The sequence below is a fragment of the Mobula birostris genome, chromosome 16 (assembly GCF_030028105.1).
Source record: "Mobula birostris isolate sMobBir1 chromosome 16, sMobBir1.hap1, whole genome shotgun sequence".
NCBI lineage: Eukaryota > Metazoa > Chordata > Chondrichthyes > Myliobatiformes > Myliobatidae > Mobula > Mobula birostris.
In genome coordinates, this window is record NC_092385.1 from 59,487,738 (window position 1) to 59,505,345 (window position 17,608).

General features: G+C 41.0%; 1 protein-coding gene across 1 annotated transcript in view; it reads right to left on the minus strand.

Moving 5' to 3' along the window:
* Positions 1-17,608, minus strand: part of dock3 (dedicator of cytokinesis 3) — a 946,041-nt gene that overhangs the window by 386,002 nt on the left and 542,431 nt on the right. Inside the window, exons 11-12 of the mRNA XM_072280136.1 lie at positions 16,824-16,884; positions 15,569-15,716 (exon numbers count right to left, since the gene is read on the minus strand). Of these exons, the coding sequence (XP_072136237.1) occupies positions 15,569-15,716; positions 16,824-16,884 (209 nt within the window). The remainder of the gene's footprint in view (positions 1-15,568; positions 15,717-16,823; positions 16,885-17,608) is intronic.

Sequence of the window (17,608 nt, forward strand, 5' to 3'; positions counted from 1 at the left end):
TTCCAGCTTCTAATTCAACAACCCCCCCTCACCCACCTACCTTCCGTCTCACCCAGTCTCACCTATCAGCTCACCTGCCAGCTTCTACACCTTCCACTCCCTTCACCTTCTTGCTTCCCCCTTCCCTTCCAGAACATTGACTCTCCATTATTGCTGCCTGGCCTGTCAAGTTGCTCCAGGATTTTGCCTGTGTTGTTCTGGATTTGCAACATCTGCAGAATCTCTTGCGATTAAAAGTAAATACTTCTATTCAATAAAGGAGGGAGAAAGAAAACAGGGATGAATTCACCTGACAATCTCAAGTAAAACAAAGTCTATCTGAAATCGACACTGCTTATCTCTGTTAGCTTGCTGTTTACAGCATTTTCCATTTTTACTTCATGTTATGGTTACTACTTTCTAATTGCCTATATTTGATCTCTCAACCGTTTTCATCCTTTGAATTAAAACTGCATAGCTACCTTTTTACTCTGTATATAATGCTACCAATTTTAATTCAAATTCCATAAGGCCAAAAGATATAGGACCAGAAGTGGGCCATACGGTCCATCGAGTCTGCTCTGCCATTTAATCTTGGGCTGATCCAATTCTTCCAGTCATCCCCACTCCCCCTGCCTTCTCTCCATACCCTTTGATGCCCTGGCTAATCAAAAACCTATCTATCTCTGCCTTAAATACACTCAATGACTTGGCATCCACAGCTGCTCGTGGCAACAAATTCCACAGATTTACCACCATCTGACTAAAGTAATTTCTCCGCCTCTGTTCTAAATGGGCCTCCTTCAATCATGAAGTCATGTCCTCTTGTCCTACACTCTCCTACCATGGGAAATAACTTTGCCATATCTAATCTGTTCACAGGCCTTTTAACATTCAGAATGTTTCTGTGAGATCCTCCCTCATTCTCCTGAACTCCAGGGAATACAGCCCAAGAGCTGCGAGGCGTTCCTTATACAGTAACCCATTCATTCCTAGAATCATTTTCGTGAATCTTTTCTGAAGCCTCTCCAATGTCAGTATATCCTTTCAAAAATAAGGAGCCCAAAACTGCACACAATAGTCCAAATATGGTCTCACAAGTGCCTTATAGAGCCTCAACATCACATCCTTGCTCTTATATTCTATATCTCTAGAAATGAATGCTAACATTGCAGTCGCCGCCTTCACCATCGATTCAACCTGGAGGTTAACCTGCACAAGGACGCCCAAGTCTTTTTGCATCTCTGTATTTTGAACTCTCTCCCCATCTAAATAATAGTCTGCCCATTTATTTCTTCCACCAAAGTGCATGACCATACACTTTCCAACATTGTGTTTCATTTGCCACTTTGTCCATTCCGCTAAACTATCTAAGTCTCTCTGCAGGCTCTCTATTTCCTCAAAACTACCCGCTCCTCCACCTATCTTTGTATCATTGGCAAATTTAACCACAAATCCATTAATCCCATAGTCCAAATCATTGACATACATCATAAAAAGCAGCGATCCCAACACCGACCCCTGTGGAACTCCACTGGTAACCGGCAGCCAGCCAGAATAGGATCCCTTAATTCTCACTCTCTGTTTTCTGCCTATCAGCCAATGCTCCACCCATGTTAGTAACTTCCCTGTAATAGCATGGGCTCTTACTTTGCTAAGCAGCCTCATGTGTGGCACCTTGTCAAAGGCCTTCTGAAAATCCAAGTATACCACTTCCACTGCATCTCCTTTGTCTACTCTGCTTGTAATTTCCTCAAAAAATTACAGTAGGCTTGTCAGGCAGGATTTTCCTTTCAGGAAACCATGCTGGCTTTGGCCTATCTTGTCATGTGCCTCCAGGTACACCGTAATCTCATCCCTAACAATCAATTCCAACAACTTCCCAACCATTGATGTCAGGCTAACAGGTTATAGTTTCCTTTCTGCCGCCTCCCACCCTTCTTAAATAGCGGAGTAACATTTGCAGTTTTCCAGTCATCGGATACAATGCCAGACTCTATCCATTCTTGAAAGATCATTGTTAATGCCTTTACAATCTCTCCAGCTACTTCCTTCAGAACCCAAGGGTGTATTCTATCAGGTCCAGGAGATTTAGCCACCCTCAGACAATTAAGCTTCCTGAGCACCGTCTCAGTCGTAATTTTCACTGCACATACTTCACTTCCCTGACACACTTAAATGTCTGGCATACTGCAGATGTCTCCCACTTAGAAGACTGATGCAAAATACACATTCAATTCCTCTGTCATATCAGCATCATTTTCTATCTTCCCTCAACTCTCCTTTATCCTTCATATACTTAAAAAAGCTCTTAGTAACTTCTTTGATATTAGCCGCCAGCTTCCTTTCATGGTTCATCTTTTCCTTCCTAATGACCTTCTTAGATTCCTTCTGCAAGTTTTTAAAAAGTTTCCCAATTCTCTATCTTCCCACTAGCTTTGGCTTCCTTGTATGCCCTCTTTTGCTTTTACTTTGGCTCTGACTTCACTTGTCAGCCACAGTAGTGTCCTTCTTCCAATCGAAAATTTCTCCTTATCTGGAATATATCTGTCTTGCACTTTCCTCATCTTTCGCAGAAACTCCAGCCATTGATGCTCTGCTGTCCTTCCTGCTGGTGTCCCTTTCCAGTTAACTTTGGCCAGTTCCCCTCTCATGCCATTGTAATTTCCTTTATTCCACTGAAATACTGATGCATTGGAATTTAGTTTCTCCTTCTCAAATTTCAAAGTGAACTCGATCATATTGGATTCACTGTTCCCTAAGGTTTTTTTTAACCTTAAACTTGCTTATCACGTCTGGATCATTGCACAACACCCAATCCAGCACAGCTGATCCCTTAGTGGGCTCAAAAACAAGCTGTTCTAAAAAGCCATCTCTTAGATGTTTTACAAATTCTCTCTCTTGAGGTCCAGTACTGACCTGGTTTTCCCAATACAACTCTCATCTTAAAATCCCCAACGGATATCATGACATTGCCCTTCTGGCATGCCTTTTCTATCTCCTACTGTAATTTGTAATCCACATCCTGGCTGCTGTTTGGAGGCCTGTATACAACTGCAATTAGGGTTCTTTTACTCTTGCCATTTCTTAACTCAACCCATAGAGACTCTACATCTTCCGATCCTATGTCATCCCTTTCTAATGATTTAATATTATTTCTTATATGCAGGGCCACACCAGACCCTCTCCCTACTAACCCCATTAAGTCTCTAAAGCTTCTACATGCTTCCTATAATGAGACAATTAGAAGAGAAAACAAGTGTAAGGCTAGAGGTGTAATATTTTCAATTCTCCTGTGGTGTTACTATCACGTGAAATGAGGAAATGCAATCATAACTTTGTTCTCTCCATACTAACCTCCTTGAGTACATTGGATGCATTGCACATTAGATCGGGTGATGCCTTCAACTCGAGTGTTGTCAACCTTTTACTGTTAATTTTATTTTTTTTTACCTTATTTGCTTCTTCACACTTAAATGCAATTTTATCCTCTCGTTTTGTTAAACAAAAATGTAAAGGACCTCAGCCATAGCCTGATGATGATCTATTTTGTGAGACTTGGGGTGGGGGGGGGGGTGAATAAACAGTGGCAAATAAATTAAATGAACATTTTGTATGGCTCATAGTGAAGGACACTGCAAATACCCCAAAGATTTCTGTTGGGACTGTTTCAGACAGTATGGAAGAACTTACAACAATCACAAGGGGCAAGACATTGCAAAAACCAATGGGACTGAAGGCAGATAGTCTCCAGGTCCCAAAAGCCTGAATCAAAGGGTTTTAAGGATGCAGCTGTCAAAATAGTAGACATGAGTAGACATGTGGTTTTTGTATTGCTATATTTACGCTCTATTCTTGGTTGGTGCGGCTGTAACGAAACCCAATTTCCCTCGGGATTAATGAAGTATATCTATCTATCTATCTATCTATGAGTTGAGATTTCTCAAGACTTATTATAGAAAGGAACCAGTGGATTGAAAATCATAAATATAATTCCAGTTTTCTAAAGTTTCTTGAGGATGTAATACGCAGAGTTGGTAGAGGGAATCTGTAGATGTGGTATATTAGGATTTTCAGAAAGCATTTGACTAGGTAGTACATAAAAGTCTATTGCAAAATATAGATGGCGGGAGGAGAAGATCACTCTTGTTTTCATGGTTGTGAAGAAAAAACATTTCAGAATGTATATTGTATACATTACTCTGATATTAAATGTACCTTTGAAAGTTTTGAATTACACTCATGTCAATTTTTGTTGACACTTCTACACAGATTGACTTTGTGGAATCTTTATCTCCATCCCCTGGAGGACTAAAATATATCCTGATAATGGATAAATTCACCAAGTGGATAGAGCTTTCCCCAACTAGAAAAAGCACTACTAAGATTAAAGTCAGGACTTTGCTTGAGAGAGCTTTTACCCTTTGGGGGTTGCCAAGGGGTCTAGTATCACGTCAGATCCTCATTTCACACACAGGTGATGCAAAATTTAATGACTGCAAACCACACAAAATGCTGGAGGAACTCAGCAGGCCAAGCAGCATCTATGGAAAAAAGTACAGTCGACATTTCAGGCTGAGACCCTTAGGCGGGACCCTGGACTGCTGAATTTCTCCAGCATTGTGTGTTGTCTGGAATTTCAGCATCTACAGATTTTCTCTTGTTCAAAATCTGAAGTTGTTTAGGGTAAAACAGAGGTTCCAAATCAATTACTGATGATTATCAACAAAGTCATGTGACTGGAAAGTTCCTCTCTAAGGATCTTTATTGATGGATCTCCAAAAGTTGAAGATGGAGAGAGACTTACAGGTTGCAGTTATATATATGTTTGTAACAGATTGACTATTTACCATTGCGGAAAGCTCTTAGATGACACTTAGATTTACAGTCGGCCCTCCTTATCTGTGAGTTCTGTATGCCACGCGCGAATTCAACCAACCACAAATCGAGAAAATCCGGAAGTGCTCTTCCAGTACTTGTCGTTCGAGCAGGTACAGACTTTATTTTCCTTGTCATCATTCCCTAAACAATGCAGTACAACAACTATTTTACATAGTATTTACATTGTATTAGGTATTATAGGTAATCTAGAGATGATTTAAAGTATACAAGAGGATGTGTGTAGGTTACCATGGATCGGGATCAAAAAAAAACGGAAGTTCTCTTACTAAGTAAGTCGGAACAGGTACACCCAGTATTACTTAGCGTCAGTTAGTCAAACATTTGTCTTAGTATATAGTATATATTTTATCTTTCAATGCATATAAAACATTTAAGAAACATATGTTTCAGCGCCAGGCTTGGGAACGGAAGTTCCGGAGTTCAATCCAGTGACAGACCACTCCCGAGCGCACTGTCTATCCATGCCGGGTTGATGTGAAGGATCAAAAACCCAAAACCCAATAATTAAACCACTGCGTTGCTTAGTAATAATTGTAGCTTTCATCGGGGCAGGGCCTTTCTCACTTATCCTTTAAAATTGTTCCGATCATTGACAGACTGTAGCCTAATGCTTTTCCAATGACCGATGGCATTTCACCTCTTTCCGATGGCTTTATTATTTCCACTTTATTTTCAATCGTGATCGTGATTATTTTTGTGAACAGAAACATTGCGGATTCAGAGCCCCGCCACCAGGTCCTAATGTCCACCACACTGAGACAGCTTAAATAAAGTCCGGGGTTCCACTAGGTCCTAAGGTCCACCGCATTAGCATAGGTTGAATAACGGATTTGAGCATCCACATTTTTTGGTATCCGCGAGGGGTCCCAGAACCAATCCCTCAAGGATAAGGAGGGCCGACTATATTTTTCAGGCAATCAATGATGATGAGGATGAAAGAACAGTTACCTCTCAGCGAGTTGGGCAACCACTTCCAGTTTTCACTCAGAACTTAAAGATAGTTCAATGCATACTTAACATCACGAACGGAAGGAATTCATTGCAATTGCCTAAGCCAAGGCAGATACAATGGAAGGGAGAAGTAAAAAGGAGAATGCGTTCATCACCAGATCTTCTGGAAATAAAATAGGAGATGTAAGAGTTATAGTTAGAAGAAGTAGCAGATAATTAGATAATTATAACGAGAGATAGAAGAGTTATTTAGAAGGGGCAATGTTACAATAGTCACTGGGGATTTCAATATGCAGGTGGTCTGGTAAAATCAGGTTGGTTCTGGATCCCAAGAGATGGAATGTATACAATGTCTACAAGTTAACATTTTTAGAAGAACTTGTCGTTGAGCCCACTAAAGGGTATTGTATAATGAACCAGATTAGATTAGGGTGCATAAAGTAAAGGAACTCTCAGGAGACAGTGATCAAAATATGATAAAGTTCACCCTGCAGTCTGAGAGGGAGAAGATAAAGTTACATGCATGAGTATTACAGTGGAGTCATGACAGTTGATTGGAAGGGGACACTAGCAGGGATGGCCGTAGAACAGCAATGGCTGAAGTTTCTTGGGGGGAATTTGGAAGGTGCAGGCTAGATACTGTGCATCCCAAAGATCAAAAAATATTCTAGAAGAAGGATGAAGCAACTATTGCTAACAAGGGAAGTCAAAGACAGCCATAAAAGGAAAAGAGGGCATACAGAATAATATAGCAAAAATTTGTGGGAAAGAGTATTGGAAAGCTTTTAAGAACCAACAGAAGGCAACTAAAAGCTATAAAAAGGGAAAAGGTGAAATATAAAGGTAAGCCAGCCAATAATGTAAAAAAAAACTTTTTTCAGATATATAAAGAACAAAAGAAAGGCAAGAGTTGATATCGGACTGCTGGAAAATGATGCTGGAGTGGTAGTAATGGTGGACAAAGAAATGGCAGACCAACTTAATAAGTATTTTGCATTACTCTTCACTGTGGAAAACAAGCAATATGCCAAAAATTCAAGTGTTTGAAGAGATTGTGGAGGCACTAGGGACAATCTTTCAAGAATTCCTAGATCTTGGAATGGTTCTGGAGGACTGGAAAATTGCAACTGTCACTCCACCCTTTAAGAAAGGAAATTCCAGGCCAATTAGCCTAACTTCAGTAGCTGGAGTTCATTATTGAGGATGAATTCTCAGAGTACTTGGAGGCACATGATAAAATAGACCAAAGTCAGCATGGTTTCCTTAAGGGGAAATCTTGCCTGACAAATCTGTTGAAATCCTTTGAGGAAATAACAGACACAATAAAGAAAGGAGAGTCAGTGGATGTTGTTTGCTTAGATTTTCAGAAGGTGTTTGTGTCATGGTCCGGTCCGTGAAGTCTGCATTCCAGTTCACGGTCCGGTCCATGGACTCAGGACTCTGGGTCTTCCAGCTGTCCCTTGTTTGGTTGAGTTAATCATAGGCACGTGATTCCCATCTTTGGGTTTGGAATATAAGTAGCCTTGGGGTTGAGTGTGGGCTGCTGGTTTGTCTTATCAGTCCCTCATTGGAGCAACCTGCTGATGGAAGGCTAGTGAAACCATTTGTGATCTCTAGGCCTGGTTGGAGGACCACTGCTTCATGAAGCCTTGTTGCCACTTGTTGGAGCAGTCATTGTAGTATGGATTTGGTTGTTTCTGTAGCCAGCCAAGGTTGCTGGTTGACCTGAGTCTCAGAGCCACCCTGGATTGAGCTCCTTCCTGTCCTTGCCTCTGTTGGGTAAGCTAGGCTGTAATTGCTGTTACCCTGTGGTTGGGTCTGTCCCTCCCTGTCCTTGCCTTTGTGGGGTGGAGTTCTGTGTCCTGCCCAGGAGTTGCTCCAAGAACACAAGCCTCCATGCCTCAAGACCCAAGACCCCAGCCACGTTCTGTCCTAAAGCCATGTCATGTCCTTGCCTACCTCTGGGGTCCGAGCCTGAGGCAAGACCCAGGTTCTGGGTCCTTGTCCAGTCTCGGGCTTGGAGTCGAAGCCTTGTCTCCTAGTCCATGGTTTCTAGTCCTGGTCCCGCTTTCCCTAGCCCAAGTCTGCGTTCTTGTCCCTGCAACTTGCCTGTATCCTGTCACATCCCTACTCTAGTCAAGTCCTGTTCCTTGTAGTTCAGTGTCTGTGTCTTGCATTTGGGCCCTGTTCCCTGCACCTCATTGTGACAGTTTGACAATGTGTTGCACGTGAGGCTGCTTAACAAGTTAAGAGCCCATGGTATTTCAGGAAAGATATAGCATGGATAGAAGATTGCTGATTGGCAGGAGGTAAAGACTGGGAATAAAGGGGGTTTTTTTTGGTTGGCTGCCAGTGATGAGCGGTGCTCTGCAGAGGTCGGTGTTGGGACCACTTCTTTTCACATTATGAGAATGATTTACTTGATGGAATTGATGGCTTTGTGGCCATGTTTGCAGATGATACGAAGATAGGTGGAGGGGTAGGTAGTGTGAATAGGCAAATAAGTGGCAGATGGAATACAGTGTACGGAAGTGTAACAAGTTCAAATATCATTCCATTATACCCATGAATACAGCCAAAAGAAACAGTATTCTTCTGGGACCAAAGTGTAAAATACAGAACCAAGTCACACGTAGCACATTTAATGATCATAGCAAAAGAAACATAGTTACAAAAAATATATGATATAGCCCAACTCCCTGAGTGTCATGGCCTATAGATTGATGCTGCATGGATATTGTCCCTGAGCCACGTTTCTGCAAGAACAACCCACAGCAGTTCCTCATACCATGCAGTGCAGCTGTATTTGAATGCAATCTAGCTTGTCTTCCAGCTCCAGTATCATTTTTTCCACAGTGAATGCAACAAGCAACACTGTGGCATAAACGAGAGCCTGGTCTGCACCACAACCGAAGCCATTCAGCTCCCTCGCTGTTGGTCACACTAATGAACTGGTGAATCGGATTTGTAACATCGTACTTTGCTGACATCCAACAGGGTCTTGCAATCACAACAAAAATATCCAAGACAATTGTCTGCACCACCTGTTTGACTGTGCTCTGTGCACCTCCTCTGACACCTTCTTCCCTGAATGGCTGAAGCAGTCTCCAACACGATACGCAACAAGTACAACTCTGCCGCTATCCAGCAGCTCACTAGCGTTGTAGACCTACTACAGCACTCGATGTTCTTGATAACCATCAACGTCTTGTGATTGTGAAAAAGAGGTAAAGGTCAAAAACTGCATCTTTGGTTGAACCCAGAGAGGCAACTGCATCTTTCTTGCTGGCTGGCAGTAAGTCATACACTTTGGTAGTAGAAGGATTAAAGGTGCAGGCTACTTTCTAAATGGGAAGAAAAATCAAAACTCAGACATAGAAAAGGATCCTTGTTCAGGATTCCCTTACAGATTAAGTAGTTGGTAAGGAAGGCAATGTTAGTATTCATTTTGAGAGGACTAGAATATAAAAGCAAGGATATAATGCTGAGGCCTTATAAACCATTGGTCAGACCTCATTTGGAGTATTGTGAATAGTTTTGGACCCCTTTTCCAAGAAAAGTTGTGCTGGCATTAATAAATGTCCAAAGGAATTTCATGAGAATGATTCCAGGAATGGAAAGGTTAACGTATGAGGAATGTTTGATAGCTGCAGGCCTGTATTCACTCAAGTTTAGAAGAACGAGGGAAAAATCTCATTGAAACCTATCAAATATTAAAAGGCCTAGATCGAGTGGATGTAGAGAGGGTGTTTCCTATAGTGGGTGGGTCAAGGGTCAGAGGGCACAGCCTCAGAATAGTGGGACATCCATTTAGAAGAGCGACGAAGAGGAATTTATTTATACCAGACAGTGAGTCTGTGGAATTCATTATCACAGATGGCTGTGGAGGCCATGTCATTGTGCGTATTTCAAGCAGAGGTCAATACGTTCTTGTTTAGTAAGGGTATCAACGGTTGTGGGAAGAAGGCAGGAGAATGGGGTTGAGTGGGATAATAAATCAGCCATAATGGAACAGCAGAGAAGATTCAATGGGCCAAATGACCTAATCCTGCTCCTATGTCTTATGATCTTACAGTCTTATAGAAACTGTTCTTTATGTTTTTCTTTCCAGGTATGCAAAAATGATTATTTTTGGAATACTACTGATGAGTTGTCTCATAGTTTTCAAAGTGTATGCTGAAGATTACATGTTCTACAATAACTGGCCAATTAAATATTCATCTGGACAGATGCAAGGTAAGAAGATTAGATTGGTGGCAGATTCACAATATTCACAGAAAAGTCTATTTGGATTCTATTAGATGCCATGGTAATAGTAGACTGTGTGGATGAGGAAGGTGAAATGGTAGTAAAAGAAGGAATTTGTAAAAGAAATGAGACCCATGTCTATTGAAAATCGGGGCCAAGTAACAGGGATATGAGGAAAAGATATGAATACTAGGGTAATGGGACTTGCTTCAGTTAAAAAAAGGGATTATAATTCAAGTATATCTTCACTGTGAATGTAATAGTTCTGATGGTGTGTATACAAATCAGAAGCGAGATCATTGGTTAGCATGTGCCCCAAGCAACTCAATCCTACTATCATGACTTCTCACCATTATCCTGGTATTCACTTCTTTTCCCCATATCCCTGTTACTCGACCCCGATTATCAACAGACATCGGTCTCATTTCTTTTACAAAATCTCTTCTCCAGTTGCTCTGGAGCCTTGTGGTCTTCCATATATACCTTACCCTCTGGCCTATGGTAGAGATGACAACAATTGATACCACGACCATTGTAGTGCCAACTGTTATTGGTCCTTTTCTGTGTGATGAGGTTCAGACAGATAAAGGGAGAAGAAACAGAAGAATGAATTATTCTAGAACTAGGATATAGACATGTGCAAGTGCTTTTCAATTTGACATCACTTCAAATTCCAAGCTGGTGTGGAATAAGCCTCCCGTAGCTTTTCTAACACTGAACAGTTTACCCATTCAGAACTTAAAACATGAAAGAGGCTAAGAGAGGGCTTATTGAATTTATGGGATTGGATACGCTGCTGGAGTTTCTACGGTAAATAAACTAGATGTTGCAGAGATAAACTCTCAGTTAAGTTCTCTAAGGTAAAAGATGAAAGAAACTGTAAATCAAGATTATGGGGATATGAGAAGAGTTAGCACTTTAGGTAATCAACAAATGTCGGAAATGCTCCATCTTTTACAACCCTTAGGAGATATGACAAACCAAATTACTGACAGAGTTAATAATGAAACTACTCAACAAGCTAAGGACGCTGTATGTACAATCTATGCCTCACAGTTACTTTCCGTAATTGTGGTTAACAATTACAGAATTATAGCATTCCCAATTGGATTTCAGGTGAATAGTTAAAGGAATGGGTTGATACTGACACTCTAGGATGGCACATTGGAGATTTCAGATTGACAGATTGCCTCCTTGGAAATTGTAAGAATGGGTCTGGACCACAGTATATTGGAGCTGTTCTTCATACCATAGTGAAAATCCTTACCACAGTGACAACCAAACATACCCACTATACAAGGTTCATAATTTCAAGCAATATCAAGAAGGAATTAGGATTTCACTTGCTAATTCACCTACTTACACTATTGTACTGTACAAAAGTCTTATATATGTAAAAGATCTAACCTATAACCTATGTATATGTGCCCAAGACTTTTGCACAGTACTATAGATTAAAAGTAATACCAAAGCACCAGCATATTTACCAAACACCAGGAATACTGCAGATGCTGGAAATTCAAGCAACACACATCAAAGTTGCTGGTGAACGCAGCAGGCCAGGCAGCATCTCTAGGAAGAGGTACAGTCGACGTTTCAGGCCGAGACCCTTCGTCAGGACTAACTGAAGGAAGAGCTAGTAAGAGATTTGAAATTGGGAGGGGGAAGGGGAGATCGAAAATGATAGGAGAAGACAGGAGGGGGAGGGATGGAGCCAAGAGCTGGACAGGTGATTGGCAAAGGGGATATGAGAGGATCATGGGACAGGAGGTCTAGGGAGAAAGACCGGGGGGGGGGGGGAGAGACCAGAGGATGGGCAAGGGGTATAGTCAGAGGGACAGAGGGAGAAAAACTTTTCGATGATTTTAAGTTCCCTGGCCCTCACCACTTTATTTTCACCATGGATGTCCAGCCTATCCAACCCCCATCAGGAAGGTCTCAAAGCTCTCCGCTTCTTTTTGGATTCCAGACCTAATCAGTTCCCCTCTACCACCACTCTGCTCCGTCTAGCGGAATTAGTCCTTACTCTTAATAATTTCTCCTTTGGCTCCTCCCACTTCCTCCAAACTAAAGGTGTAGCTATGGGTACCCATATGGGTCCTAGCTATGCCTGCCTTTTTGTTGGCTTTGTGGAACAATCTATGTTCCGTGCCTATTCTGGTATCTGTCCCCTACTTTTCCTTCGCTACATCGATGACTGCATTGGTGCTGCTTCCTGCACACATGCTGAGCTCGTTGACTTTATTAACTTTGCCTCCAACTTTCACCCTGCCCTCAAGTTTACCTGGTCCATTTCCGACACCTCCCTCCCCTTCCTAAATCTTTCTGTCTCTGTCTCTGGAGACAGCTTATCCACTGATATCTACTATAAGCCTACTGACCCTCACAGCTATCTGGACTATTCCTCTTCTCACCCTGTCTCTTGCAAAAATGCCATCCCCTTCTCGCAATTCCTCCGTCTCCGCCGCATCTGCTCTCAGGATGAGGCTTTTCATTCCAGGACGAGGGAGATGTCCTCCTTTTTTAAAGAAAGGGGCTTCCCCTCCTCCACTATCAACTCTGCTCTCAAACGCATCTCCCCCATTTCACGCACATCTGCTCTCACTCCATCCTCCCGCCACCCCACTAGGAATAGGGTTCCTCTGGTCCTCACCTACCACCCCACCAGCCTCCAGGTCCAACATATTATTCTCCGTAACTTCCGCCACCTCCAATGGGATCCCACCACTAAGCACATCTTTGCCTCCCCACCCCCCACTGCTTTCCGCAGGGATCGCTCCCTACGCGACTCCCTTGTCCATTCGTCCCCCCCATCCCTCCCCACTGATCTCCCTCCTGGCATTTATCCTTGTAAGTGGAACAAGTGCTACACATGCCCTTACACTTCCTCCCTTACCACTATTCAGGGCCCCAGACAGTCCTTCCAGGTGAGGCAACACTTCACCTGTGAGTCAGCTGGGGTGATATACTGCGTCCGGTGCTCCCGATGTGGCCTTCTATATATTGGCGAGACCCGACGCAGACCAGGAGACCGCTTTGCTGAACACCTACACTCTGTCCGCCAGAGAAAGCAGGATCTCCCAGTGGCCACACATTTTAATTCCACATCCCATTCCCATTCTGACATGTCTATCCACGGCCTCCTTTACTGTAAAGATGAAGCCATACTCAGGTTGGAGGAACAACACCTTATATTCCGTCTGGGTAGCCTCCAACCTGATGGCATGAACATTGACTTCTCTAATTTCTGCTAATGCCCCACCTCCCCCTCGTACCCCATCTGTTATTTATTTTTATACACACATTCTTTCTCTCACTCTCCTTTTTCTCCCTCTGTTCCTCTGAATATACCCCTTGCCCATCCTCTGGTTCCGCCCCCCCTTGTCTTTCTCCCCAGACCTCCTGTCCCATGATCCTCTCATATCCCCTTTGCCTATCACCTGTCCAGCTCTTGGCTCCATCCCTCCCCCTCCTGTCTTCTCCTATCATTTTGGATCTCCCCATCCCCCTCCCACTTTCAAATCTCTTACTAGCTCTTCCTTCAGTTAGTCCTGACGAAGGGCCTCGGCCTGAAACGTCGACTGTACCTCTTCCTAGAGATGCTGCCTGGCCTGCTGCGTTCACCAGCAACTTTGACGTGTGTTGCTAGCATATTTAACAATATATCAGTACAAAAGCACATAAAAGGAACATGATAAAATATACCTAATTTTAAATCATATGTTGGGTTATAAACCATAAATAGTAACTTATGGTTTTATTACTATTTATTATTTATGGTGCAACTGTAACGAAAACCAATTTCCCCTGGGATCAATAAAGTATGACTATGAGTAATTAATAAAATATAACGAAGCGTAGGTACATAATGTAAGAAAGTACTCAATGTAAGAAAAGATCATGGTGCAAAATTAGACAAAATCACTAGAGACTTGGAATGGGACTTAGCATGCAAACACTTCAGTTGTTTAAGTTGTCATAAGAAAACACTTTGGAAAATACATTAGAACAAACAGCAATAAAATATGTGAAATATTATGAATCCAAGGATGTACTTTAATATTCAGAGCCCAGTTCCAAACTTTACTCCAAAAGGGTAGACTCTGCAAAATATAGTCTTCGATAGGTGGACGAGCAATAAGTACATATCTAAGTAAATCCTCAGCAATAACATTGAAAAATTGATACAACGTTTGGGTAATGATTGTCCAGCTTAAACTAGATCACTTGAAACATTAGAAACTGCAATATTAGAGTTAATCATACTGTATATTAAAGATCCTTTCTTGTAATGTGTGCTTAACGTAGCAATGTAACAATGTTTTAAGTTGTTGGCCTGGGTTCAACTTAGTTCCTTTGATATTTGTGCAGAGACAATAAGCTTTGAATTAATTAAGAGTTGTATAGTGAATTGCCTAACCCAGATCAGTTAATAACAGGTTAGGAAGCTAAGTTTTGCATGCATGTTTACATACAAACTTTGAAAAGTTCATGAATTTCTGAATTTTGGTACACTAATTTCTAATCTTCCTCAGATCTATCATGAATGATACACTTCTTTGAACTTTACAAATGGCTTCAATAGAAAAAGTGATTTGTATGGAATGAAAATATTAGTTCTATAAACTGAATTATGCTAGATGCCAGTTGTCCCAATGAGCTAAATCCCAGTCACTGATCCCCTAACTCCAATGTCCTGTTGCTCCAAAGTGTAGGCCCTAATCACCCAATCCAACCTTCCATACTTTTTGATGTCCTCTTTCCCCAGCTAATTATGCCAATTCCTGGACCAGCACACCTAATTGCATTCCCCTCAACCAAATGACCAGTCTCAGAAATCCAAATCATTAAATGCCCCGAGATCAATATTCTGAGTCCCGGCTCATTAACCCAAATGCAACTCTTCTGAAAAGCTCTTCACAGTCCCTGGACTCAACAACTCCAAAGCACAGAGTGCTAATTACACGTTCTAATTACAGAGCGCTTTAGCCCCAAGCTTTTGCTAATCCACATCTTAACCCCCATTCTTGGACTGCTCTCTTCCACAAACCATCTGATCCATCTGTAGCCTGAACTTTTTCCATTCCTGTGCTTACATTGGTGCAGAAATTGAAGCAAAAGTTGTCAAAAAAGACAAAGAATTTTCAAGTGGTGACACATAATGAAAATAGTCATTGCATGGTGTGCTACAGCTGATTAACCCGTCATAGTGGACACTGATACATTTATATAACAGTATGCTTCATATTCTGTAATAATTAATACATTTCTAAACAAAATTTATAATAACATGTTCTGTAGCTCAGGCTAAGCAAATCTGTTTGTAACTAAATATCCAAACAATGAGAAATATGAAACACACCCTTGATCCATTCAGTCTACACAATTTAGATTCTTTATGCAATATCTAAATCCCTTATCCCATTCAGATCTCTAATTTTCTGGCAGACTGTAGGATTTGATTCCATTTAAAACATACTTCACTTACGTATAAACCTTTAGAACGAAATCCTTTTCCTCACGAACTTCAGAAACAGATGGCAGGACGTCCATCATGCTCAGCACTGCACATCCATATGGGCGTCGGTACTGTATGTGAGGGGGGCCTTTCTTTGAATCATTGGATAACATTCGACCTTGCAAGAAGAAATGCAAAAGGGTTAACTTGCAAAAAAATATTCTCAGCTCAGAACACGTGATAATTGCCAATTGCTAGCAAGACTGCGCTGAAATTGCAAATTCTGCAAACCCCGACCATTTGAAATACTGGAAATCTGCAGTTTCTTTTAAAGGAATCAAATGTTAAATAACATAATACTTTTTTCCTTTCATATACTGTAGTTTCTGCAGCCAAGTCACTATATTTTTAATAACAGCACGAAATCAATGGAAAATACGTCTGTTGCTATTATTCCTAACTGCAGTGCAGCATGAATTCAGGAATGTTGGTCACTAGAATGGAGAAGGAAAAGGGAAAGAATGGAAATGAGGCTGGGGGTTGGTGGTGTGAAGCATGGAAAGAAACAGAGGCTAAAAGAGGGCAAACCTCTTGTAGTGAGTTTATTGTACTAGCAAGATGATTTCAAGATTCTCTTAAAGATATAGATACACTAATATTTTAATGATATCCTTAGTGATGAGCAATAGCTATTCATCAGCAACATCCGTGTAGAACTTTCGAGATGGAGGTTCAGTCTGTATGCCATTTGGATGTCAAATTACTCATGCAAAACAATTACTGCTTGATTCAAGTAGATGTTGCATTCAGAGCTAACATGGTGGCAATTCAGTTGTTAATGAAGAGGCAAATCTAGTGACCCCACTTTGAACTCAATAAACAATTTCTGTCAGTAAAAATTCATCCTTCCGGTGAGCAATCATGAACCTTTGTTCTTCCACTGGAATATCAATTACTGTTTTTATCTTTAAGAGAATCTTGAAATCATCCTGCTAGTACAATAAACTCACTACAAGAGGTTTGCCCTCTTTTAGCCTCTGTCTGTTTCTTTCCATGCTTCACACTTCTTTCCCTTTTCCTAGTGCCCAACATTCCTCGATTCATGTTGCACTACAGTTAGGAATAATAGGACTACAGTACTATAACAGTGTGATAGAAAAGAAACTGCAATCAACTTCAGAATTTCATACTTTAAAATAATATTGAAATTCCACAGGGATTCTAGTGATTCATTAAATACTTTTAAGTTCTGAACCACAGTTAACTGTAAATATGAAGAATTTACCTATTCGTATAACATGAGCAACTATGTAGAGATCTCGCTTCAGATCCTTGTTACTCAGATCCTGGAAGTTTAAAAAACAAAGTTATGTCAGATAAATGATAGCAAAGAATACAAATCTAGTCAATACTGTAAAGAGAGCTATGTCTTACTAGTTATTATATTCAATGTTATAAATATTCTTTGCCATCGTTATGTCAATGTGGGAGATTGTAAACACATAAGAATCAACTATTTTCATTGAAATCTGGATCTTGGGACTTTTAGGACATGGGATACTAAGAGTCTGATCTTGTAAGTCTATGATTTATTTAACCTAGAGTAGAATGCAATAGTGACCATATTGGAAATTCTTCCTGGGTCTACTCATTGAAATTTGGACAACCACTTAAGTTTTTGTTGTGATATGTATTAACAAAACCCTTTTCCAGCACTGCAGCAATATAGCTTTCAGCCATATTGTTCCAAAATTAATTGTTTATGCTCATTTACCAACCAGCTTTTTTTATAAACTGAAAACAAAAAAATGCATATTCTGAAAATCTGAAATCAAAACAGAAATCCACAATACTTTTTATTGTTTGCTCTTGGCTACAGTTAATTAACGGTACTTTCACATTCAACCTGTATTCTCTGTCAGTCTGCTTCATTTGCAGAGACTGCTCATTATCATCACTGAGTTTTCCTCAAGTTCCTCTGTGAATTGTACACTTTGGATATACAGTGGGTTCCGATTAGTTGGGAGACATTGGGACCAGTACATTTTAACTCAATTAAGTGGCTGCCAC